The 27,889-nt window shown below is 49.2% G+C and overlaps 1 protein-coding gene across 1 annotated transcript in view; it reads left to right on the top strand.

The window, feature by feature from the left end:
• mdy (diacylglycerol O-acyltransferase) overlaps positions 1-27,889 on the top strand; it is a 113,378-nt gene that overhangs the window by 6,863 nt on the left and 78,626 nt on the right. Inside the window, exons 2-3 of the mRNA XM_031971844.2 lie at positions 9,541-9,669; positions 18,321-18,415. Of these exons, the coding sequence (XP_031827704.1) occupies positions 9,541-9,669; positions 18,321-18,415 (224 nt within the window). The remainder of the gene's footprint in view (positions 1-9,540; positions 9,670-18,320; positions 18,416-27,889) is intronic.

Raw genomic sequence — 27,889 nt, 5'->3', positions numbered from 1 at the left:
TGGCGGACGATAATTACCCTACAAAGAATCTCATTAGCGGCCGCCGCGAAACATTTTCCAATATTTCCGCGAGTCTGAAATGACGTGCGGGCAGTCATGCTGTGACACAACGTCGAACCGAGATGGGCGACAATAATATACCCAGCAATATTTTCTTTATCCAGCTGTTTTTTCCTCGGTCCTACATATCGATTTCCCTCGCAGTATTATTCCCTCCGTTCCGGTCGCCTATCAGTCCATTCTGCCGATCTATCTGCCGCGTACGGATCTATATTGCGCCAATATTCGAGCAGAGCCGGCCGGATCTCGTCCGGCGGGGGTTGATATTCGAATCGCTAATAAGTTCGGACGGTGTTTTATGCGGGAGCGCAGAGTACAGCCAGGAGTGGCACGGGACTGGAGGATCATCTCGTGGACGTCCTCCACAACCCACCCCCGCTGCAAATGCAAATAATCGTCCGGCCGAGGCCGACGTTACGGTATTGAACGACGCGCGAATCCCCTGCAAGACTCTGCTTCTGGCTTTTAATATGCGAACCACCGTGATTATTCACCCAGATTTTTACCAGGAGACTGCGCATTCCCTCCTCTGTCTTCGATACGGAAATCGAACTCGAATAATCTACAGATGGAAAATCTACCCTCGTCGTATTCGAACGTCGTATCGGAAATCTGTGGACAGTTCGTATAACAAGATGATAGAAAAATTAAAGTCGTACAACGACGCGGAAGTCGAAGAACAGCCTTGATCGCATTAGCCTTTTATTAGACCACGCGACTCGCGTACACATCTCATATTTGCACCAAAGTTTACGCAATCACAAACTCTTAACCTTTTTCCCGGCGACTCGTCCCACCGTCGTCGGGGAGCAAAAAAGTGGCTAATAAAGTTTTCCCGGACCGACGCCTCGTCATTAGAGGCCGTCGGCCGTATATTTCGTTTTTTCTTCCGCTTCATCCCCCTCCGGCGAGCGGATGTTCCGGAACGCGTGTCAGCTTCCGACTCTTCCTTTTTTTTCTCCACCGTCGTGTCCTTCATCCCTACCTGTACTGTCCTGAGGATTTTTTGCGGCTCGTGCCGGCGGAGTTCGGCAAAAACTTTTTAATCTTCGTCACGAGGAGCGCGCGGGCGGACCTCTAGCCGCCACCTCTCCTCCTTCTCCTTCCGCCCCCCTGTCTCCGTCTCTTTGCGTCCGGGCGTTTTCGGCTGACGCGCCTTCGAAACGAATGAGGATTAACGGTATTGTGCTGTCAATCCTGCCGGCGTTTTCCCGGGCTCTCCCTTGTTTCCTCCCTTTTCATCCGCGAGGCGAGCGGGTGGGAACGGGCCTTTTTCTTCGCGAAGATTGCGGGCGTCGGTGTCGAATTTCCCGCGCGAAATCAGCCGGAAGAACAATGGAAAGCGATTACAGCGGCGGAAGGGAACGGACGGACGTACGGACGGGCCGACGACGAGAGCGAGCGAGCGTTTCGGATTGGGCGACAAAGAAGGCTGCGGTTTTTGAGGGGGCGAGCGCGGTGTTGCTCGGCACGGTCCACATCCTCTCGGACTGCGGTCGATTTCGCGGTGCCGTGGACTCGTTCGTTCCCTATAGTAGAATATGCTGGTCGAGAATCGATTATGACCGGCGAAATTGCCCGCCGGATTATTTTAATGGGGACGGGAATGGATTTTTACGTTTACGTACGTTTATCAGCCGCGAGAATCTTTTCAGCGCTACGTTAGGGGACATCGTTCAGTACATTTAATTTATCGAGAGACCTTTGCGAGGGAAATGTTTCTGTTATTTATCGGGCCAACTGTGAATCTTCGCTTCTTTCGCAATGGAACCGGCGTGGGATGGGTAATGGTGGATCTTGCACTGACCATGCGTGAAATACGTAGCGTTATTTCGGAAGGATTGCACGGAGAGGTGATTTTATTAACACAATTGCTGACATGTTGGAACGGCTTAACTCGGCAACACCGTCATATGGTACGTGTTTATCAGCGTTCGGTAAAATGTAATCTGGTCGCATAATAATAACGATTAAAATGCAACTGTTAATGTGATTGCAAGCTACTTTCGATGACTGTTAATTACATATCGCGGTAATTATCCTAATTGAGAGCGTAGGTTAGTCCCCATCAACAATTATGGCCAGTACCTCGAAACGGAATTAATTATTGCATTTTAATCCTTACCAGCGATGCGTAATCGCTGCGGATTACCGGATTTTTGTGCATCCGTGGCTCTTGGAAATTCGTAATTTCGTAAGCGGGTTCTGCTGGCGAAATTCTACGGGAACAGATAAGAAACCGATGATTCATAATTTCCAAGGAAAAGATTTACAGTATTTCAATTTTCGCAACGATCCGCAATTTACCTCTGCAAACAGATAAACTCTGATCGGTGGAATTGTACGAAAATCGGTTCAATGACTCGACAAGAAAGAAAATCCATGACGCAAGATCCACAAAAGTCACTGGGCAATCATTATCCCCAGAAATGTCTCACTTCGAACAATATTTCTTCTCCGGGAGGAGTGCAATCCAAGTCCCCCGCCGCTTTAATTATTCATCGACCTCGTCGCCAGAACGAAAAAGAAAAGAAAGCGGAGAAAGAAGCGCAGCGTAGTTCACTTGGACGAGGTACACGGCCCCGTAAGACAGAAGGCGGGGGAGTAAAGGAAAAAAAGAACAAGATTACAAGGAAAACAGCGACCGTTCCGCTCGCAGCGTTTCCCCGTAGAACCACCCTCGAGGATTTCTATTTTCATGCGACGAAAGGGCGACGGGCGACCCCACAACAGGTGAACCAGAGGAGATCCGTTGATGAACCCGGCCGGATCGTGCGCGGGGAATGCAACGTCGAAAGTTAGGGACTTCGGTGAAAGTCCTGGGGGAAAGGGGTCGGAAGGACAATAAAACAGGCAGACAGACGTACGGGGCTGACAGACGAACAGGGAACCGAGGAAGACGGGATATGGCGGAGGCTGGTAATCGATTCCGGGTAGCTTCCAAGTCGTCGTTCCGTGAACAAGAAGAGAGGGACGGGGCGAAGGAGGAGGGGATGGTCTAGGCGAACGAAAACCGGGCTCGCAAGAAGACCTGTTTAAAGCGCCATTTAATTTTCCTTCATGAATCATTTAGGGTATTCTTCTACCCTCTGCTGTTCCTGCCACTCCTCATTCTCTTTCGGTTCGTTCCCGATCCCCTTGGCTCCTGGTGAGGGAAGTTTCCCTCCTCATTACACGGGTAATATATGTATATCCGTCTATCGTTTAAATATTCAGCAGGGGTTCCGGTGTCAGGAAGATTCGCGAGGCAGATACGCGGATCCTATGAACCAGCCGGCCTCCTTTCTGCCATTCCGCCCCTCCTTTTTTCTCCGAGCGAGCTTTCCTTGCTTCCGTCTTCGTCCCCGTCCGTTGGCTTGTATGTACAACGGCTTCCCCGTTTCCGTGGCAGGGGCTGACTTCCCGAATCCCGGCGGCCGAGGGGCCGCGAGAGGGAAACACGAGTAGGTACTACGGTTCCCGGACTCCGCCGATCTCCGGATTAATCCGGAAACAAAAGATTTCGCCACCTCTATCTTCCTCGTCATCTACCGCTATGCTGATGATTGTACGTTTTATCGGGACACTATCGGGCTAAACGACGGTTAAGCCGCGACGGGGTTGGAAACGAGTCTCGTTCCCGTCGAGTCATCCGCTTCGGGGATTCCCCGCTAGACGATCTCCTGGCATCCTTTCAATCTCCGCGGCATAATGGAGACGACAATGTTGACGGCGCGTTATATATTTTTCATGGACCCCGGCTGGTTTAGATAGTGGACGTTGGACCGCGTCCCTTACGGCCGACCGAATTACCCGGTAATGTGTGTACTGAGCGATGCTAAGCCGGGATCAGGTCAATTATAGCCGTGACACTTTGAATCATTCAATCTATCGTGGTATCGCTTTGTTTCTTGCGCGTATTAATATGTGCAACAGGTTTTCGTTACGCTAAATTAGGCTGTATACAAGGATTATCAGTTTTAGGGAGGAATATCAAAGAGGATATTTTATTTTCTATGGTCATCTCCAGGTCAGTAACCGGCACGGAGTACACCTACGCTACACACACACAGTTCAATTGTTTAGTAATTTCAGCCGCGAACCGTTTACCTTGCCCGCTCAATTTAAATTCAAAGTGTCACTTATTATTCAAACTTCAATTCGAAGCCGAACGTATCTCGGAATCGAGCGGCGTTAGCGGCGACATTTATTAGCACTGTCTTGTTAGGTTTGAATTACGGCCCGCCTGCAGATTTAATGACACCGCGGCGGCCGTGTACGGGTTAACGCGATTCTTGTCCTTTTTTCCTCGCGCCCCACGTCCGCGCGGCCGCGCGCGCTCGCGCCTGTGCATTAACTTTGAAATTCATGGCGCGTCAAGTATGGATTGAAATGCGTGGAAAACGCACGCATAATTCACTGCGCAATAAAACGCCGGCCGCGCGTACCCTCGGTCGAATATTAATTACACGGGGGATAGAACTACAATTACTCACGGGGGTCGCGAGTATTGCTGGTCCGCGTACCGACGTCGCGGCCTCGTTATCAGTATCGATAATTTTAACGAGCGTGTAATCAACTAACGATGCCGTTCGGCGGATCACGAGTTTTTCAAATTAGACTTTAACGACCGGCGGACAGTGTTTTAATAACTTCGCATTAACGCGCCGGGTTTACCGCGACTGAACGGCCACGTTAAAAAATGAGGCGACCTTTTGATTCACGATTTTTTTTTCGCGTCGCTTTGCGCATCGCAATCGGCACGGCGAAATAAACTTTCGGAATGTAATTCATGCGTTTGCTTATCGACGAACGGCCATGTTGACCGATGCCCTTTCGCGTGTTTTCAGTTTTTAAACGATTTCGAGGAGAAAGTGAACGATGAAAAACGAAAGGTGTATCGACTGTGTTATACACGGTAATAACTCTTGTACGATGACACAGTGTACGTTACCCGCGCAAGCTTTTAAAGTATTGACTGCTGTTTGCGGCGACGGGACAATTACGGTAATTGGAATTTTCATTATTTTAAGTAATTTAATTATTGATAATCTCTTACATAGCTGTCGCATCGGACCGCTTCGCAAGTTAACATTACGTCACCCTAATTGCCGTCGCATATTTAATCAGACAGAGTGCAAGCGCGCCGATAAACCCATCGAGTGTATTTTTAAAATCCTCTTTAGGCCGTCATCAAATAAACCTCGACGTTCGTAATTGTTTATTCTGCCGCGGGTTTCGCTGACTTCGTTTGCTTTATCATTGACTCCAACTATAATACCGTTTGCCAACAGCAAAAGCGTACCCGCGAATTATTATTTGCGACATGTTGTTTTGCTAATTACGCGCGCACACGCGGGGCACGCGAGGGAACACGCCGTGATCAAAATTCCGCGACGTACACCGTCGAATTGTTGTAAAAACATAACCGGACCGAATCATATTACACCCGGATAATTATGTCAAAATATTGCTTTTGTTTCGGTACCGTTTCGTTCCGTTCCGTCGTACACCGGAAAAACCAGTCCCGTTGTTTATTTCGTTTCGCGCGTACCGGTGTGAACCGATTATTCCCATCCCTTCGAGCGTTGTTTCACGAGGTTATGGGAACGGCAGCCGGAATGGCCGATTTTTTTCCCCGACGGGTCGACTTCCCTGTCCGCGCCGTAACGGGCTAACGTGAAAAACAACGATCGCCAGCCACATTTTCAAATTAGCGGCCACAATAACGTCGACAACGTTAACGGCAGCTTTTACGCCCTCCTATTTACATGTTTCATAGATGGTGGCCACCACGGATATCCGAACGTTAAAATAAGTAGCGCGGGACCCGAGCTGGCTCGACCCGCAACGACGACATTCCCAATTTTCCGCTGGAATCAATGCGCCTGCTATCAGACGGAAATAAATTTTGACTATCCTGTTTCGCTGCGTCCATATTATCCGGGATTTACGAGCAGCTGAGATGATATCAGCGAGCGAATTTTCCAAAAATTTGCATAGTCTCGCACGAGGAAGATCAGCGAATCGATTAACATACACCGGAGTGTTTCACCCTTGACCTTTTATAAAAATATCAGATACTTCTGTACGTTCCGTCTTCGTTCCGCGTTTCAACGTTCCATAACGAGTTCTCAGAAGTTGTCGCGATTGTCGAGAGTCAATGATTTTCCTCGGCGAGCAGACTTAGCAGTCGATTCGAATCCGGAATGATTTCCCCGTAGACGTTATTGCTTCTTTGGAATTCGTGTCTTAACTGGCAGTATTCCGCGCACGGTGTCTCTTATTATCAGCGTTACGAGCAGAAAGAAGTTGGCCGACTGAGTTTACGACATCAATAATCGAGCGGCTTATGACGCGCTCGACTTCTCGCCGGCAACTTCTCGTCCTCGAGGCGAACTTTTTTTCACTGGGTCGCGAACCGGAAGACGTCCGACTACTGGTCGGTTTCCGCCGGTAAGAAAGGTTAGCGCAACCAACGGCCGAACTTTGGAAGTGGCAGTTGCTCGCGTCTTCTTGCGCAGCTGGCCCGTCCCCAAATCTTCTGGCCAGCCGTCCGATGTCGCGCGATGTTTTCAAACGTTTCCTCGACGAACATTTTCCGGGAGGCGAATCCTCCGCTACTTTAATTGTCGCGGGATTCGTTGACAGAGAAGCCCCGCGTTCCCGTGAATGGTCTGGAAGCGAGCATATTTCCGGCACCGTCCCCCCGAGTACACGTTTCCTCCATAAAAACGGGAATTTGTTGCCTTTCAGTCTCCCGGGGACATGTTTATTAAAATCGCGATCACGAACGGCGTAAAGGCAATGCCGGGGATGAATATTTATAGCGAGAAATTCAGTTTCGCCATTCCAGCCGGGGGACATAACGCGAATATTGAGCTGGGATCTTAGAGACATCATGGAAATTTTTAAACGAATCACGTCGCTGCTCCTGTTAAATATAGATCGATTCTGTTACCGATAATGGCGGCCAGGTCTCTTGACGGCTTAACTGTTATGGCTGCTGCTATGGATAGTGCAGATGCGAACTGTGACTGCCGCGGGAATGGCGTAGATGGAATCAGGGCTAGAGTTACAGACCGACGTTAGCATAAAGTACCTGGAAAATGAGGATTCAAGGAATGCGCCGACGGGGAACTGATTGAATATAGGGTGAACGTACTCTTGAACTGCGGTCAGTGCATGGTTTTACTGGAATAGAGATAAACGGTTCTTGGAACTGTATACAATAACTTCAACTCGGAGCTCGCCTAGATTCAGTGCACCTATAGCCGGTGCACTAACTGCTGAGACAGTGTTCGAACTTGGTTCAAACAATCAGTATTATCCATCGTACCTAAGCGTACTAATGTATTTAGTACGATTGCCAATTAGTGCCGCATGAATTTTCAACGAGTACTACACGAATCTTCCCTCGGTTCACTTGGATTTCGAGCACGCTCAATATTTTCACAACCGTCGTCTCGACGGCGCACCTTTTATCACAGGGAACGAACCATGGTAAAGTTAAGCGGTCATGGTAGTACCCCATTAACAGCACCCTGAACTCCATCAGGAACATTCGTACGAGTAGAGCCGCGGGGAAGATCGTTCACGCGTTTATTGCCCGGTCTCTCTCGTTTCCGCATAAGTTGAACGCGACAGTTCGTACAGCCAGTATAGAGGCACTCATGCATATGGAATTTCTCAGCGACGCGTCTGCATCCTGCCAGCGAGAGGCGCAGTATCAGAAGTGTGAGATAGGTCTTCCTGCTCGGCCACGACCCGGCCTCGCCGGCCGGGGCTGGCTTTATCGCGAGTCTATTAATTACCGCGATCTGCCATAAATTCGTAGTAATAGTTCGGATTTACTCGACACAGCGGGGAGGTTAAACGATCACATTAAACGCACATAGTTGCAGGACAGAACGCCATAAGGGACTTCTGTCAGGTAATTACGTGGGACAAACGACGCGATATATTACCAAGGGCTTCCTCTACCTTTAATCTTCCCCCGAATCCTTTCGCCCTCGCCGACGCAACGTCTCGTCGGACTCGAAATTTTTATCCTCGCCGATTGTTCCCGCCGATGCTCTATAAACTCCTTTGAGACCGAGAAGACTTAACTGTGGATCCGCCCGAGTTGTTCGTCGGATCCTCCCTGTAAACACTTAAGTTCGCCGTTTTCTCTTAAGACAACGACTCGGAAGTTTGCCCCCGATCGCGCGATAACGCGAGGAATCCGTGAATTCCCCGTTGATCGTTTGATCGACCGTCATGAAATCCAGCGAGGGACGCTCGCGAGGGTCCAGGCAGATGTAGTTCGCGTCGGAGCCGCGAGCGAGGGCGCGCTTTGTTTCGCCTCCCTAAATTCTCACACTCAAGCGAGCACGTCTTATCCGGGGAAGGAACAAGGGCCTCCTTGAACGCTTTATGCTTCGAGACAAAACGCTTTTGAAAAGTTTACACGATGGTCCTTGTCAGCTCTCGTCGCGCGCCCAGTCACGGGGGGATGATACTCGGTAGTCCGTGGAAGCCGATTACTCAGGTTCACCCGGTGTATTATCTGCGTGAGAGATACCTAAGACGAGGGGGTTTTGTATCTACCACTCGCCACGATCTCTGCCTCTCTCTCCCCGTCTCTGTCCCTCGTCTACGCTATTCAACATTTCATCAGACGCAGTGCGCTCGTGCATTGTTAACATTGTCCACTTAATAGCCGCGCGAGTATCTGCCGCGCATGCCAAAGGGAATTCCGAATACCGGTGTTTCTTACCGAAATCTTTGAGCTCCTCGGGAGACTTGAAATCGCCTTCCTTTGAAGCTTCCCAGTGCATCGATGTTCCTCAGAAACAACACTTGACGCATTGATGATGCGAGACAAGTGGGAGATCTCCTCGAGCGATATCGCATTCGAAATATCGCGTTTCATAACGTACCGGTGAATTCGAGGCACATTTAATGCCAGAGAAACAACGTCTGGACACAGGGAAACGATATCCTTTCCCGCAAATCCTTGATAAAGAAAGATCGGTTTCCTCAACGAGTTTCGTGAAACCACGAGGAGCGCGCGGCCAAACAAATAGCGGTCTGACAAGCGTACTAGCAGCGAAACGTTACAGTATTCACTATCCTTAATGCGCTTGTCCGTCGATGCTGTCGTTATTTCGAGTGGAATGCATCGTGCTCCAGATTCCTTGGGGAAAAGGGACGAAAAAGAAGCCCGACCGACCGACCGACCGACCGACCAGGCACAGTCTCGAATGGCACGGGCAGAGGGAACAGGGAAAGAGAAAGAACTCCGAACAAATGTTTTCAATATGTTGCATAAATCGCGTGTTTCATCGTAAATTGAAATGGAAATGCATATAACCGTACGATATGGAAGCGGCTTTATTGTTCCATTCTTATTCCAGCAACGTTTCTATGGCGCCTCCTCCTCCGTTCCATCGCTGTGCAGGACGCCATCGATCCGTCCGCCTAGAGGATCTCTTTTTAACTCGGACCTCGTTCTTACAGATGTCATCGTCCCAGGGACAGCCTGTTCTCGTGGAGCTCGGGATTCGACAACTTCACCGGGTTCGTCAATTGGGGCTTCCTGTTGCTGGGCATCGGCGGAATCCGATTACTTCTAGAAAATTTCATAAAGTGAGTATACACACACACGCGTGTAACCTTCAGAATCGCAACGATCTCGAGATCCAGCGGCGATTCTCGTAGCAATTCGCGCAACGCGTTGTCAATGCGATTTATCAGGGCTAGTTGTCGCGAGCTGACGCTGATGCCTCTATCAATCCCGGGGAAAAAGTAGCTGCCGTGGATCCACGGAACGGCTCCCACGAGCATTTTTTTCACCTCGAACGTGACCGCGATAGGGGTTAGACGTTTCGATCATGCGAGGGCGAGCGTGCCGCTTCGGGGAACGTTTCTTAAACGCCCCGGATCCCGAACGGTTCGCGCTTCGGACCGAAATAGTACCGGGAAGGTGGATGCCGGAAGGAACGACAGCTTCATCAAGCTGTCATAGGGCGGCGGCGCTAGAGAAGAAAGGTTACTGCCGAGGGAGACACGTGAGCAGAGTCCCCGGGAAATCCGTAACTCCGCGCGAACTTGATGGAACGCGTTCGAACGCGACAAACGAATTTCATTTAATTAGCGAATCGACCGGCCGCAGCTGCGGAACTTTTTCCCGCTGATTCGGACGGATCCGTTCTCCTTGTTCATCTTTTTTTCCCCCCTTCTTTTTCCCCTTTCAGTTCCTCCTTTTTGCTCGCTAAGACAGGAGGATTTTTACGCGGAAAATTCGCGCCGGGGAACAAAGGGAGAGTGGATAGTCGGAGTAATCGGATCGACAGGGAAAAACGAGATTCCGCTGTCGCCCGGGCACAATGTGGAGCGCCGCGAGACGTGTCTATTCATGTGGCTCATCGTCGGGAATCGCGGTCCGCCGGTGTAATCTATGTCGAAATAATCATGACAGCCTAATCTCCGCTGATAAGTACGTCATTATCGGTGGTCATCGCGATACGGTTTATACCTTTGTGCGGATTATAAAGCTTATTGTCGGAGGCGGCCGTACAGATCCATTAATAATGTTCGCCGATACAGTTCATGGTTGCTAATGTGTCGATACCAATGCCAGCTCGTGCTGCTCCTAAAATACGGAGTCTGTTTCGCCCGCTTCTGAATCCAGGTTAATTATTTCCAGTTTGATGCGAGTACGGTTACGAGGTATCTTGCCGCGGTAATAACAACGACTTTGTTAACGGGCCAAATGTAATAATAACGGTACTAATTTATCCAACGCGCACCCTTTAGGATGGTTTGATTGTCACGTGTGAAGGGAAAGAATAAGTGCAAGATAAAATGAATAATGGGCTAACGAATGGAAACGGCAACCAACGAAATTCTAAAGTGTTCGCAATTATTTACGGTACAATTGAATGTTGAGTACGATAAAACCATTCGGAGCGCGAGTAACAAGTGTTTTGAGCACCAAGAATATTCCCTATCTAATCTCGAAAGTAAAGGCTAATTAAATTTAGGAAGGAGATGTAGGATAGCAGTGTGTTTGAACGGTACGTGAAATTGATGAGCTGTCATGGCGAGAAGAATTATAACAGAAAGACAGGGGGTATCCTCGGCGCAATATTTAGTTGAAACCAGCGAATGAAACTAGAGGGGACGCATAACAAAAATTAATTAATTTATGAGCGCCACTCTGGCTCGCCTCGGTTCCCGATTAAAATTAACAGCGTGTCCGCTCCGCCTTCACCGGCGGAAGATTTCGCCACGCGTAGACGACAACTTCCCCCGATTTCCCTTCTTCGAATAGGGTGCGGTACAAGCTCTGCCCATGAATAATTTCAACGAGATTTTTATCGCCGTTGTAAACTCCCGGCCTCGCGTCCCGGCCGTGCTCCTAGGGGCGCGTAACAGAAATTTATCACGCTCGTTAAGCGTGGAAAAACTTTCGAAGGAAAGTTTCGCGACGTAATTGCTCGGGGTAGTCTCGAAGCGTTTCTGAAACAAACGCGGCTGCGGGTCACTCGAACTCGCCGTTGCCGTCTTGGATCGAGCGGGAAGTGATTCCATGCGTGACCAGCACCGCGAATTGTCCCTCGGATTGGCAGACACATTATTCCGAGGCCATTCGAAACTGCCGGCCAAGTTCTGTCTCACTTTCGCGTTATTATTTCGGTGCGACCGCGTACATCCGTCTTGGAACCGGTCTCCTTTCGGTCGATCACGACGGATCGGTTCTTCCCAACAGCGCGGGGAGAGGGTCCTTCATTTGTCTGCACTCGGTTCAACGAGTAACTGTGCGTCAGAGTCGTAAAATGGCATAGTCAGCGTGACGTGACAAACCAGCGTCGTGTTTTCATGGAAACTTGGAGCTCCAACGTTGTCTCGGTTTATTGGCTACTTCAACTTCGGAGGAAGGCTGAAGCGATAAATAAGTTGTCTGATTCAAAGATCTATGTTCCGAGACTTCGGGTATGTGGTTCAAACACGAAGTCTAGTCGTAAACACTTGAATCTATTATTCCTGCCCTTGGACGGTACTTTAAATTTAATCCAGGGACCCTAGCTATCTAACGTTTAGCTTCCTTGCGCTCGATCGATCGATCTTGCAGTCGAGATCCTAGAAATCTGATTGCCAAATTGAAGTCTGCTAATTGGTTTGCAAAAGATTCCACTCGAATGCCACTTTCTCCGCTTCACGATCCGCGCGTAAAATACCCAGCACTCGTGTATACATCTTCATTTAGGCAAACACATGGAAATCGAGTCGCGAGGACCGCGAACTCCAAGGCGAACGTTCCCGTTGTTCCTGGAGGAATTTATGCAACAACTTCTGCGTCACAGCAGCGTCTGAAACTTGGACGTTCTTTTTACACGGTGCCCGGTGTTTACCATGCCGTAATATACGACTGGATCGCGGAAATGAGTTGAAACGTACCGCGCATTCCCGTGACCGGGCCACGTATCTATTTTAAAACGGAAATTAACGGAGCTGGAAACTTATTTATCGACCCCGGTAATGCAAACTCGCTAAGTTTCTCCTATTCCGGCGTAACCGTGGGAATTTCTTGGCGCAGTCCTCCTCCGGCGATATCGAGGCGCACCTGAATGAATATAAAAACAAACGCGACCGTAAAAAATTTGTTATTCAAGACCGCTCGGGCGCGGTATAATTTATAACAGTGCAGTCGATCGAATCGTGTCGCCTGACGGGGGTGCACGAATCGTAACAGGGTTCTTGGGGGAAGAAGAAACGAATCTCGAGAACGGGACGGACCAGGGAACGCGATTGGGACGACGATCGAGATTAATCGACGCGGAGAAACGTCGGGCGGCCGCGCGGCACGGGGGGCAGGGGGTTGAAAGAGACACGCCGGTAAGAAAGTGGGAGGATGGTTCTCCCGGCGAAGTGAAAAAAAGTAGGAAGAGAGCTCAATTAATCGGACTCTCGGCGAAAGACTCTAGCTCCATCGATAAAAGTCCGTGGAAAGGTTTGGAGACGGAGGGACAGAGAGAGGATGATTGCCAGAGGGAGAGAGGGAGAGGGAGAGAGGGCTGGTATATCGAAGTTTCCGCCCGTCCCCGCCTCGGTCCTTATCCTTTTTTTCGCGGCGTCGTTCGCGGAAACTTTTTGAAAGGTTCACGATCTGGTCATAATTTATGCACTTAAACTGGAACTGTACGAAGCTTCGTGCAATTCTTAATGTGCCGAGTTTACCGAGGGCGGGGGGCTAGGGGCGCGGGGGGCCGCAGGCGGGATTCGAGAAACCGAGGCGAGGAATCAAAGACGCTGCGGGTACCAATAAATTGAAAGTATTAAAGTATACTTGAAACGGGAGCCACGGAATTTTCTTGCAGATCCGCTTAAAAACTTTTATAAATCACGGATTAAATCGGAGTAACGATTTCGTTTCCGTCCTAAGAAGATTCTCAATGTTTCCGAGGACTCGCCTGTCTCTTTCCTTTTTTTTCCCCCTCCCGTTCCGTTCGGTTGATTTCTTTTTTATTTTTCCGCTCCCCTTTTCTTGATTCTGTTTTTCCGGGACGGGCGCGCAGCGATGCGTCGGAACTAAACGGAAATGTAATGGACGTGTATTATTATCGCGTCTGACAACGAATACCCTCGAACAACGGTGACGGGGGCGGGACAGAAGGTATTGGTTAGCGATAAAGTTTCGCCCACGGTATTTTTAGATCCTCCGGCGGAAGCTTCATATTCCCAGGAACGATTACAGCGTCCGGCTTTGGAAAATTTTCAGCGATTCGATATCGGGGCCGAGCACGTCGCGGGTAGACGGCCGAATCCATCGTGTCACGTTCATCCCCCCGTCGTTCTATTTTGCCCGTGATTTTCGCAAGGATTCACGTCATGCCGAGAAATAAAACTCGTCCGCCGTTCATCCGGATTACATCAGCTATAGTCGGCCGAATCCTCGGAACTGCGCCGTTCCTCGGTATTACCGGCCGAAAAATGGCATTAACGTTCCCGGCATAGCGATAGTTTCGTCAGACATATCGTGCAGACATGCTGACAACCGTGGCGCAGTCGCGTACCCTTTAACACTAGCGTGTCCCGTGTGCGCGATAAAGCTCTGTACAAGTCGAGAGACGCGAAATCTGGATTATTTCAACAAAATAATATTTAGACGAACTCTTCTTTTATTTTCATACTCTGTATTTCAAACATTCGTTCGTTCGAAAGATCGATCGATCGTTATAGCCGTTTAAACCGGTAGGAAGCAAGGTTTCGTTTACGAAACGCATCTTGCTCGATCGCTCGAGTTACCCGGTGGTTCTCGCGAGGAAACAAATAGTTCCGGACGTTCGGAAAAATCGGGGAGTTGACTGAATCAGTCGTCAAACGGTTTCAATCAGTTCCAAACGGTTTACGGGCGAATCGACTCGCGACCCGAGTCCCGAAACAAATTTTCTAATGAACATACAATATCCGTTGTTCCCAACATCCGTGCTACCGTTCGATTTCATCGTCCATTTGACGGAAACGCTCAACACGCCCCTCTCGATCTCGCCACCCTAACGAAATCGGATTTGAAGCGGGCAGCGGTGCCGGATCAGTTTCGTAAAAACCGCTGAGCCGGCTTCCATTAACAGGTCGCAGTCGATTCCATTACGCGCGCGTCGCGGCCTATGCTTTTGAATCTAATTGAGGATACCGTTGTCGGATGTTTACGGCGAGTTGCGTGCACATTCCGCGAGCACTTTGATCCGATTAACGATACCGCGGAAAGTGATTTAGACTGACAGATTGCGCACGTCGAACCTTTGTGTCCCGGATGTAATCGGATCGCGGCAATTACACTATGAACTTGAAATTCCATTAGATAATCGCGCCGTCCCGTCCCCGCGCGGCCAGAAAATTCGGGTCACCAGATTACACCCCCGGAACGTGGGCGACTGTAAATCGTATTAATGATGCTGCGTCGCGTCGCGTCGCGCCGCGTCGGTCCGGCCCGCGAGGTTACAGGTCACTGGTCTTACCGCTTTGAGCTTTTTAAAGCTCGTTCGATTATTACACGGTGACGGCCGTCTTCTTCCCGGCGCGCGACACTGAGAAAAAATAAAATCGTCGTGTTTCACGCTCGCACCGGGCGAGGGGAGCGACGTGTGCTGGCGTGCGCGAGGTACCTCATTTATAGCTCGCTCGCCGTTTAAACCGCGTCGAATCACCGAGGCGTGCGCCACTTTGAAACGATCGCCGCGACAATGGCGGAACCGCGTTCGACCGCGTCTGGCTGGAACGAGATAAACGTTATCGTCGTCATTTATTAATATTTAACGGGGGCCTTTCGCGGCGACGTTTTTACACGGGAACCTTCCGCATCGGTGTCGTAACTCTTTCAATCTGGAGTTTTCGAGGCTTCCGGTCCCGCCGGCGATCCTCTCGAATGGCGGGGTCGCGCCGCCACCGTTGCCACCGTTTCCCCCAGCTCTCCACCCTCTATCCATCTCCGTTCTTCTTTCCGGGTCGACGCGGAATTGGGGATTTTATCGTGACGCTGTATTAACGAACTTCTCGCCGGGCGAAGAACGGGCGGGGGCGCGCGCGGATTTAACGGCCGCGGCCGGATCAAAGCGGTCATTCTCGCCGCGGTGGAAAGAAATTTAATATCGTTCCCCGACCCGCGCCTTGGACCGATGAGTTTCGATGGCCACGATAAACCCGCGTCCCGCCCTCGAATCCCGACTCTGTTTCGGCTCGCTCTATCCGGCTTATCTCGAATAAACCAGCCACGAGTCGCTGTGCTTTTTGATAGATCCGGCGAACCTTAGGGGCCACTCGCGCCGCCGGCAGAAATACGGGAACAGGCGATTGGAAGTTTTGTTTACAGACTATTCTTGAGCTCGCGGCGCCGCTAGGTGTAAAGTGGATCAGACCGCGCGCGAACTTTTTGATTGGATCCGTTCGCGCGACTTAGAATCAGAGATAGGACGCGGTCTGGAAGCGATTCTGCAGAGTGGCCTGTTATCGGGGCGCGCCAGCGATATTGATTATATACACGCGATAAGTGCGTTGAAACGGTGTAACGTTTTTTCGGCTGTGAAATCTTTATAGAACGTCCGATTATTTACGGCGACCCGATTTGACGAATAAACGTTGCCGCGGAATGAAATCTTTTCATCATTCGTTTCACAGTTCCCGGCAAGTAGAAATTGCAAGTGAGGATCGGACACGCCCTCAAACTGTCGAAGTACTGTCGAAGTTGGTTCGTAAAGTGGAAGCGTCCTATCAAAAGATATTCTTCCGTACTTTCGACCGCTTTTATCGCGCGGAATTACACCGTCTACGGTAGATCCAGTATCTCGTTGACACCGGGCACAATGGAAAGTTCACACGGAGCGCAGTTACTTTTCCAAAGATTGACTTCATTCCGTGACACGGCGGAGCAGTCGGAATTCTACGAACTCCCGGCCGAGATATAACGCCATTGTTATCCGGTCCTTATTGTACAATTCGAGCAATTTCAGCCGGGAATCTGGCTTCAGTAATTCATCGGCCGGGCGTTATTTCTCTTTCAAGTAATAACGAGGTTTCTCGCGGATTAAAATCCCGAGCCGAGCCCCGTTCGCGCCTTCGGAACGGGAATTAGCATGCATTAACTCGAGCCTCGGCCCCGCTCCAGTCCGCTCCGCTCGGCTCGGTCCGTGACGAATCGATTTTCAAAGTATTTAACAATTCAATCGGCGGAACTGCGCGAAAGATATATAGGAGCCGGCGGCGGCGTGCTCCGTGATTTACCGGCCGGTAATACAAGGGGATTGCTGTTCCCTTTCGAATCACTTTTTGGCTCGCCACCGCGCGCGCACCGGAGTAGCTATCAATTATAAACGTTTGATTTTTCCGGCATGCTCTTCAATTATCGCGGACTGCGTCAACGTGACTGATTGCGTTTGTGCCGACGGCGAGCAAAAAAAAGGAGAAAAAAACGCGGGAACCGCGTGCAGAGAGAAGGGGAGAGGGACGAAACGAGTCGACGATTGCGTCCCAATAAATATCCTTCCTCGTGTCTGGCCGCGCCCACTTCAAATACTTTAATTACTTCACCTATAAGCCTCGTTTATCATCGTTAGTCGACGCGTTGGACCCGAAGCCATTAGTGTCGGTTACGCGGCCCCTCGCGCTCTTTTTTTTCTCCTTCCGCCGATGTAGTTCGTTTGTCTTCGGCGGACGCCGCTCGTGTGCAACAAACGTACCTGATGGCTTCCATTGATACGATGGCACGCGATAAATCCGCCAGCGCCATCAAAACTCGACGCGATAGAGACTGGTTCGCCGAAGCGTGCTTCTTTATTTTCCGCGGTCCGCCGGCGAATCGCAATTATCTTATGATGCGAGACGTTCGAAGAATATCGTACACCTCGACTCGTCTGTAGAGCTTTATTGCGGGGATTTACACTTGTATCGATGGGATCGGGTAATATGCCTGTGAAATTCGCATAAGGGAAAAATTGCTTCCGGTCGGCGCAGCGAAATAAACTTTATCGCTTCGTCTGAATATCCTAACGTAGATCGAGCTCGGATATAAATATTATTTAATTGTACTATCAGAAGTGGTATTAATAGTGTTTCCAGAATAGTTTCTATTCGAAGAACGGTCGACTGGAACAGCGAGAAGTTAATTATCTCGTTAGAGCTGTAATTGAAGAATATCCACTAGCGATTATTCCGAAAGTGTCGGCTTCTAGAAAGATTGCACGGAACACCTCGTCCTCGAGTAACTGGTTGAAGATATATTCGACTGCGGGTCAGAATCGCATACTCTAGTAGCCGGAGGACCAGCCGAGGAGACTTCAAAAGAATGCATGAGCCGTCGTCCGAACCGGCGATATTGTTTATTCATGTATCCGCAAAATAACTGTACGGCGATGCCCGTACAGAATCCGTCTCCCGTCCTCTCTTTTGCATGTCAGAGGGGCACGGATAAGGGCGACGTTTATTATTTGCCCGTGCAGAACAGAGGGATCAAAGGGGCCCGTGACTTTTTATTTGGCTCCCCTTTGCTTCTTCGTTCTTGTGCTTTTTTCCGGGGCCACGGGTGAAGAGTATCGCGTCGAAGACAGACGGTAATAACGACGCCTTTGCTCTTCGACCCGTGTCGCAGTGTAGCCACTCGCTTAACGTCACTGCGACGATAAAGCCCTCGGGTACGAGGTCATGTGGGGAGGCGGAGAGCGCCGCGATAATAACGGATGGAGTGTCCTTTCTCTTTCAAAGTGTTTACAAGCCCCATTTTTTTTTCTTTCGTTCTGTCGCAGATACGGGATAAGGGTGGACCCGTGGCAATGGTTCCTCTTCCTCAGTGGCAAGTACGAGGGCGGCGAGGAGCACCCGTCGATCCTGCTCGTCATCTGTAAGTCGTTCCATCGATTCCTCTCTTTTAGAACCGCGCCGCGGATGTCTGTGCAAATTTATTTTTCAAGAAATCGACGCGGAGCAACCGCGAATAGATTGAACGTCAATTTTCCGTATCATCGGTACGGTTCGAAAACGATGGTCTCGGAACGGAAACTCGATTTAATCGTACCGCGTCAGAATTTGTCTGCTTTTAATCAGTTTTGGAACGATTCGACGGTGATGCACAGTTATTCGCAGTTCGATCATCGAATATTTATTTCAGCGGAGCAGAAAGTGTTCGGGAAGCGTGTCGCGAAGTCCAGTGGAAATTTAGTTTGCGCCGTACATCGGGGATTAAAACTTTAACCTCGTTTAAACAGTTACGCCGCGCGTATCTGGACGACGAGAGCATTAACGCGCAATATTGCCTCTATCTTGATCGCACCAGTCGCATTTCGCCGTGAGTTCGCGACGCGGAAAACATAATGGAAAAATTACGTGTCGCAAAAAACTAGTATCGTGTGTGCGAGGGCCAAGGGTGGAGAGTTACTAATTTAAATGTAAAAGTAATTAGCGGCGCGATGTCCGCGCTACGAAGTAACCGCCCCAACGGTCCGACGCGTTAAATTTCAAAGATATATCCATAATTCTCCAAGGCGTATTTAACGTGGGTCGCGTCTATTGTAACGTGAAAGTTCAAAGACACCGCCACCCGTAGATAACCGGCCCGGGCTGACCCGGTACGTCCGGCTGAATTCAAATTTATCACTAAGCGGGAACCCTCTAAAGCGTCGTTTAAGCTCGACTTTAAAGGCTCGAAATTTAGCGCGGCTGAGTTGTGCTCGGCGTAAATTTATCTATCCTATCGGCTAGACGCGAACTGCTCTGCCGAGCATTGTCCTTTTACTGCCGCGCGATACATTCGGTTATCTGCGGTTTCATCTGGAATCACGACACGCCTCGCCTGTGTCACGGGCTTTTCGGAATATCCGCCGCTTGGTACTTCAATTATGCCGCTGTTAATGAGTTAAATTATGCACCGTTCAATTTAGAAATGATTCGAAGCGTTTAATGAAACGTAGAACGTGTTTGTCTTTAAAATAAGAAGCTCGTCTATATTCGGGTTTCGGTAATTTGACTGTTGCTATTAGAAAGCGGAGGATTACGAGTAAATTTCGGATGTGTCGTTCATTCGAAAGTTTATTATTTCGTTTTCCTACAATATTCTAACACGATTACTTTCATAACGATCTCGCGCGAACGTGAAATATCCGATGTAAAGTAACCGTCGCCGGAGATGCAACGGCGCCCAATGAACCAGCAAAGTTTCCGGCCATAATTTATTAGTGGTCCGTAGATCGTGATTAATTTGCACAACAATCGAGCGCGGAATTCGCTGCCGTCGGGCGACTCACTCGATTAGGGGTGCAACGGTTTCAAACACACCGTAAATGCTGAATAGAGCGGGTGGGGTAGTAAAAGGGTTGGGGTGACTCTCGACGAAACTCTCTCTCGCGTAACCTGACACAACAAGTAGCGGCGAGTGACCCAGTGGAAAATCGTCCCTGGCAAGTTTCACCCGAATTTCCCGATACTCGAAACTGGTAGCTAATTATCGCCGTGATTAGGCATCCAAATGAATTTCTCCCGGGCAACTTTCGCTCTCGGCGCATTCTTGAAGAACCCGTGCCCTCGTTTCCTTGGTTTCGATACTTTAACCGTGACGACATCGTTCAACGCCGCTTTAAATTCTACGAATACCGAATAATATCCTCGAACATCTCCGTCGTTTACCGTTATCGACGAATAATTAATTAACAATCATTCAGCAATAGCAGTAAGTATCACTGTTAAACTATCACCGGTTATCCTACTTCCTTACGGCTATCGATTTCCGATATCAAAGCTCAAATTCACCATTACCCGGTGGCCGACGCAAAGGGTTAAACTCTAGGTCCACAGCTGCGCCGATATCTCGTTTCCGTGTATGCACGCGTGAGCTTGCAGATTGCACGTACAGGCTCTCACAGGCAGGGGTCGCGAGATGCGGCTGCATCTGGGGGTGAGAGTTGCATTATTTACACATGAGGTAAAGTAATGCTCATAGGGAAGTACGGTTAATAGCCCTCATATTTTAGAATCTTCGCCGGCCCTTCTTTCCTTACCGCGTGGCCTTAACTTCCAGCCAGCTCCCCCCCTGACCCCGCCGCTCTTTGAACCCACCATCTTTTTATGCCCCCGCTCGTTGGAGTGAATGCACCCTCCAGCACGAGCGCGCACCTCGTGGCCGTGGCTCTCGCGTAATAATTTTCATGGCGGCTGCCGCGGCACGGCCGCCGAGATTGCTTTTTAAACGGCCCTCCTGCAGAATCTCACGGCCTCCGCGGCCCGCTGTTCCGCGATTAGGGGATTAATTATTTCGTGGACGCCATGAAGCGCGAATCAGCCCGTTTAACGGCTGGCCCCCGGCGTGATTTATTCCGAACCCGTCCTTGATTAGCTTGACATATTTCGCGCGAGCGTTACGCCTCCACCGCGGAACTCGCTTCAATTTTTCACCGCGCAACTTTCTTGCCTTAGACAGGAGATATTTCGGATTTTTCTTTAACAGCTGCCTAGCAATTCGATTCACTTATTTAGAATTTCTTTGGATAAAGAGAAAAATACGATTCTTGTGATTTGAAGCTGCCACTGCTGTTCAGATAGACGAGTTTAATTGACGATTCGGACAACTGTTATCACAGATTCAATGACTGTAGAATAGTCTTCAAATAGGTTGTTTCAATGCATCTGACAGCTTTAGAGTGACAGAATCGTGGAAACGTGGATTCTTGATCTTTTCTCGAACAGACATTCCTATATACTTTAATTGGATCTTTGAAGAATTCAGTACTAGAGTCGAAGCTGTGGAATTAGACGAATTTCACTGTCAATATTACTGTTCGGCACGTCGGGCTCGCCCCGATTTAATGCGGCAAAAATGTATCCTTGATTTGACGTAATGACAGCGGCCGTCTCCGATTTATAGCCTGGCCGGTATCCATTTTTCGCGAAGACCGGGCGGAACGTTAATTGTACTTTTTTACAACCGCAGCTCAATGCAATTCCGGCGCACGCCGCGCGCCGCGGCACGCGAATTCATGTCGAGAGTCTCGTCGAGTTAGGGGCGCGTTATGACATCATTGTTCGAGTTTCGTTCCGTGATTTTCGGCCGTTACCGCCCGCCGAAGCCGTCTGCGCTTTTATATTTATTTTAATGCCGGGATTTTTGTTTTATGCCTCGCCCGAGGAATTATTAATTAGCTTTCTGCAATGACCTATAGCCGTTGATTGCATCTTTTAACATTACGCCCCGGGGAATCAGGTCCGTTCCTAAAGTTTCTTTCGGAATATTTACCGGGGAATATTTTACAGTGAAAAATATCGCTCCATTATCACCTGTTCTACATTCAAGGTAATAAAAATTCTTCATAAACTGCAGGTAACTTTGAAGTTACAGCAGATACGGTTCCTTTATTAACGTCGTTTCTTGTCATTAACCCGAGAATGCTTTATTCGGTTTTCTTGGGGGATGCCTTCATAAAGATACCTTTAATGCGGAGGGAATATTCGTGTTTCGTGCAAGATCAGGAAACGAGACAGTACTGTCTCCGGCTGTGCGCCGTATTGTTCGGACCTTCGCATTCCAGCGAGCGAGACTGCGAAACTTCCCCGGCGAAAAAGCCAAAGGGAAACAAACAGACTTTCACCGTCGCATTTCACCCGTAGGAAATGCCACTCCTCGGGCATCTATACCGGAGCGTCCGTTTTGCGGTTTCGCGGAAGTTTCGGCGCGGCAAGTTCCGCGGAACTTAAAGTAAACTGTAACTCAATGCCGAGGGTTTTGCAGTGACGTAACGAGTCAAGAGCAAATGTGAAAGGGTGCAACAAGCTGCCTGCTTATAAAGTTCTATGACACCTCCGCCGAGTGGTGTCAGTCATGAAACATTCAATCTGCATTAACCTTAGCTTCGCGTCAACTGAACAACCGCCGTACGACTTTGCCGCGTATAATGAACCCCCTGGAAAGTTCATCGTTCTTACCAGTCGACGTCGGAATTAATGATTAAGTTACAAACTTTACGTATTCATCGCGTCGCGGTTCTAGATAATTTCAAATGTCACGATAATCAGGAAAGAATGATTCCCTCGGTGCCGATAATGTTCCACGGGAGAACAGAAGATAAATCGGCTTTGTTTATTTTAAACCGGAGGACACGGTTAGCGAACAAAAGACAAATTGACGTTCCAAATCAATAATTCCCGACAGTGTTCGAACCTATTCGGCGGCTGCACGGGTAACCTACATTTCGCGCGGCGTTGTCGAGCGTTCGCTGCGCGCGCGCGCGACCGAGAAATCCAAGTAATTATCACCGATATCGGGCCACTTCGAGCAGATTTTTACGGTAACAGGGGGAGAATTAATGCCGCCGATGCCGTGGCACGGAATACGGGTCATTGAAATTTATTTTCGCCTTTCTGGGGGGTGAAATCCGCCGCCGGAACCGCGAAAGCTCTATTACCGGCCGAAAGTTACGGCCATTCAACGGGAATTTCAACCCTTTTTCACCAACTCCTCGAACCGACGGATTGTTTTCAATCGAATCGCGAATTAATCGCAACTCGTGAGGATGTGCTCTCCAGAGAGCGAAAGGGGCGAGGGGGCGCGGAGAAAGGAACAAAGAAAAAAATGGAAAAAACGGTCGGGTATCTGGCATTATCCCGCGGTCGACCGGTGATGCCAACTTTCCCGACGGTTCTCGTAATTGATGCGGATATTAAAATTTTTCGAGCCTCGCGCGAAGTGGTCGGAACAAAAGGTCATAATGAAGCCTTGATGAAAAGGGACAGCGAAAAAACCGCAAGGCCAATATTGGCTGACCGAACTCGCCGTTTCTGCTGCTGATTTTACCTTCCCGCGTGGCGATGAATGGGCCTCGACGCTCGCCGGTCAGCGTATTTCACGCGTGCTAGCTGTTGAAAAATATCGGTGTGGGGATTTTTCGAATCTATACTCTAACTCGATTCTTTCGATTATACTCAGGCATATTACACATCGGAGAATCTACGCTTTAATTTTGCATAGCGTTCAGGTTCAAACGAGCATGTTTATTAATAGCGATATAACGAGGAACATCGAATCTCGTTCGACGTAAAAGTATCCGAATTCTTCTTTGAACAACGGTGTATTAATCACTGTGGACCGCCCATCAAGTTTTCACATGGCTAGAGAATATACGCACAGTTATGAGAATGGTCGGAGGTAGAAAGCCACCGCGAATCCACGTATGAATTACTTAATCCACCGCCTATGCGTGAGGCGGGCTATAATAATCGAATTAAATGGGAGATTGCGCCAGCGAGGAGCCTTTCACGCGTCCACCATCTGCGCAACCGGTTTAATGCCTATCGTGCGCGATGCGTCCGGCTAAATGCCACGCTTATCGGGAACACTTGTTAATTTTGGGTCGGATGGTCGGCGATCCGATTGCGCTGAACGCGAGCTATGCCTCTGTTTCCGGCGTTATAGAGGACATCAGAGGATTATACCGGTCGATTCTTATAAAAACTAACTCGCGTCCGGTTCCATCGAACCGTTCGTTTCGGAAAATCGACGTTATTGAAAACTCCCGACGCGCGTTGCTTTTAAAAAGAAAGTAATTATCGAACGTTCCCCCGTTGGATTTGCATCGCGAAACAACGGACTTTTTAATCTGTAACCGACCGATCGATGAGAACTCCGGTTAAACCGATCCCCCTCGAACGAGAATATTTTTAGCACAGCAGAAATCCAGCTGCAACGTTTCAGATTTATTCAATTCCGTTGAACGCGATATATTTTCCGGCGTGCACGGGTTGTCTCTGAAACGAATGCGGTTCCTTGTGTCTAACAGGAACGGTTCTCCCGGAAACAATTTTTCTTTTGTGGAAAGCCGAGAGATGAGTGAGTTCAGAGCGGAAGTGGCATCAGTCAGAGTTAGTCGGGCTCCGTTGGGGATTAAGTGACCCGACGGATCGCCGCGCAGGAGCATCTTGCGCGAAAAACTGCCGGCACAAATTGAAAGCGGCCCAGAAGGGGCCGCGTGTAAAGTAATGATTACATTGCGCTCAATTTCCATAATTCCGCGCAAAGGAGAAGCCCGGCCCGTTAGTTCCTGCCGCACGAGAGCCCATCGAAAGTTTCGTGTCTGCGGGTTGCGTTGCGTGTCTTCAAAGCCCGATCGTTTCTATGGTGTTAGCATGCGTTTAATAGCGCCCGGCAAAGCGGCGGTCTGTATTACACGTGCGTCTTTGCTTGTAGCCGCGCTCCAAAGGGAAGCCTTAATTAGTACTCATAATTATTCGTAATTAGCACTCGCCAGGTACCGCGGTTTACGGGTACTTGTGAAGCTCTTCGGGTTGACGGTGACGCCGTCAGCCGCAATGGGAAAAACGAAAGAACGAGGGGAGGGGGGAGCCGTTACCCTCGCTCTCCTCGCGTCTCGAGTTCAGTCGAGTACTTACAGTACTCCGCGGCTCGAGATACCGCCAGACGAGGATTTGTCATTTCTATTTGATTAGACGTTGTCGAGTTATCAACCCCTGGCCGTACGATTTCCTTTGCGATTAACCTCGAGTAACTAATTCTATTACCAATCATTCGCATTCTACAGTACACGTATCAACCCCTTGCCGTACAGTGACGAGTAAGACTCGCGATATTTTGCTATTATCATTGTATTATCTTCAAATATAATTTCCACTTGAAGTAGAATGGACAATTTTGTTGCATTTCTTCGAAATTGTCGACAGTGGTACATGAGCTTAATGGCGAAAGTAAATAGTACGGCAAGGGGTTAATTGCATGTTGAATTTAAATTTGAATTGTAAAACGATTGCTCGCTTGATATTACGGCGATGCGTTCCGAACGAACAGTAACTTCCAGATATTATTTCCGTTAATCTGCTCTGATTCGAGTCAATAGTTATCTCGTTAATTTCGGAAGATGTACGGTGGAAAATGCGCGAAGTGCTCTATCGGATTATTGAGATTACGCGGGAAATATTCTCGGTTCCCGTCCCCGCAGCTGTCGAAATACATTCATGAGCGGCTTTATACTCGGACGACTCCATTCTCTACCCTCTCGCCTGAGTATTTCGTTTTCTTCAGTCCCCCGACCCTTTTCCCACTCTATTCTTCTTCATATATCGTTGATCCTGAACTGAGCTGACTCCATTCGAACGAAAGGCTCGCGCGGGCTCACGCGACTTTAACCCTCTGGTTTCCCGTGGCTCCCCGGTTCTCGCGGACCGCGCCGGAGAGATTTATACAGCGCAATTTAGTATCTCCGTGCTCCGATATCGGCTCCTGATGGCGACGATCCCATCCACGGAGACGCTTGAATCCGGCGGATCGATCGGCGCCGACCACGCTCCCGAAAATCATTCGACGATTGGAAAGAGAATTTGAAAATTCGCTACCCTTGTAAATTCGCAGCGCCGATAAATTCCGTCCGGGCTCCGAATTGAAATGGCTGCCAATTTGACTGCGAAATAATTCATATATTCCCGTGAGTTGTAATTATTCAAACGCGCGCGACGTTATTAACGATATCGTCGAAAATTGTAATTTACCAATCGCCAAATCGCTGAAACGAATCTGGCCCCCGAGACAAAGAGTCATTTTCGCAGCCGTAGATTATTTTTTATGAAAATTTCCTGGCACTTACAGATTTATCTTTCCAGATCCCCTTAATTTCGAGTTCGTTGTTACGAACAGGTGAAACTGCTCGTAGAACCGTGCTGGTTTAATGTTTCTATTGTCGAAAGTAGATTCGTCGGATTAATAACAGCATTTGTCTGCTTCACCAACGGGCGAAAGAAAACTACAAAAACTTAATCGTACCCTTTATTAACTCCTCGCCTTATAAAGCAGTATCAAGCTATGAGCGGCGAAAGCTCGCGACGTACTCGTAATTGCAAACAGAAAATTCAACGGATAAATCCAGGATCAAGAGCCGCCTTACGGATCACGAAATTCGCGGGGTTGAAAGCTCGCCGGAAAGTCAGAGGGCTATCTCGGCGCGATGCGCGCCGCGAGATTCTGTTGCTTCGCCGCAAGGAGACCAGCTTTTTTTTCATTAAACTTTTATTCAAGATGCGAAGGAATGTTGCCAACCCGATGTCTGAATATAATTAAAATTCACCTCCTCGGATTTGATCTTATCCCTCGGAGATTTTCTTCTTTGCCCTCGTTCTCGACAGCTGTGTGCTCGGCCGCGATCTCGGTCGACTGTTTTTTCCGGGAAAAACGGAAAGGGGAGGGAAAAGGGTGGCCAGGGGAAGAGAGACGGGGAGAGCCTCGCGTCCGTAACCGACGGTTCCCGCGTGGTTGTCGTCGTCCCCCGACCCCCGTCGCGAGGCGTTCCACGGCTCGAGACACTCGAGGAGATAGAAGAGACTTACCAAGGAAAAAGTAAAAGTCTTAATTAGCGGCTGAGATCCGAGAGGTGCTCAAGAGTGCAGGTCGATTACCCTCGAGGCACGGGATACCACTGCTCATCTCGTCTCTGTCTTTCGCGCGGCAGAGAAATTTCACTCGTCCACGCCGCGACGCGACGTCCTCTTACCGATGAATTCCCTGAAAAATTTGATCTCGTTAATATGACGCTCGGCTCGTTGGAGAGCAAACCGACGTGACTCGTTAGAAGATTTGCGGCTGTGAACGCCGACGACGCGGTAAAGCGCCTGGGAACCTCGAACGGCCGTTTCGGCGGTAACCGTGGTAGTTCCGAGCGTTCTTTCGCACCTTCGACGGCCGGCTGAAACGTTCGAATTTTTCGACAACTCGGGATCGGTGGGGATTTCGCGTTATCGATGCTTAGTGATTTTTTCGTGAACGATCAGTCTCGGCAACGGTCGGAAGTTCCTTTTGCCGTGATTGACGCGACGATGAGAGTTTATTATGGACGTTAGCGGGGTAAAAGGTCGCGAATGCACGAGTGTTCCATTAAAAAGTAAAGGTATTTTGGTGATTCGAAGAATATTGCAAATATAAAAAGTTGATGCACCCTATTTCGCTCGCTACAAAAAACGGTGAAATTTCTCCCCGTTCCATTTTCCCCTATGCACTTACGGTTTACGAGGAAAACACTGGTTACTGTCTGCGTAAACACGACGTATAAAGATTATTAAAGGAAATACGCGTGCGCGGTCGTGACAGTGAAAACTTTAGAGTTGAATAGGATATTCCATAAATACTCCGCGCCTCCCATCCCCCTTTACCGCGTGTTTCCCTCTTGTAGTGCACAAATCTGCATACATTAATAAGTAATTCCTCTCTCGTTATTTCGTTCACGTAAAAACTACAACGTTTCGAGTGAACTTAAGCGTCCAAAGCCATTATAACGTTCGTGCGATTCGTTCAGACGGAAAACACGTCGCGCCGCGTATACATCATCGAATAAAAACT

The sequence above is a fragment of the Nomia melanderi genome, chromosome 1, assembly GCF_051020985.1.
Source record: "Nomia melanderi isolate GNS246 chromosome 1, iyNomMela1, whole genome shotgun sequence".
Classification (NCBI taxonomy): Eukaryota; Metazoa; Arthropoda; class Insecta; order Hymenoptera; family Halictidae; genus Nomia; species Nomia melanderi.
Note: the sequence above shows the minus strand (reverse complement) of the source record. Positions and strands in the feature narration are given on the sequence as shown.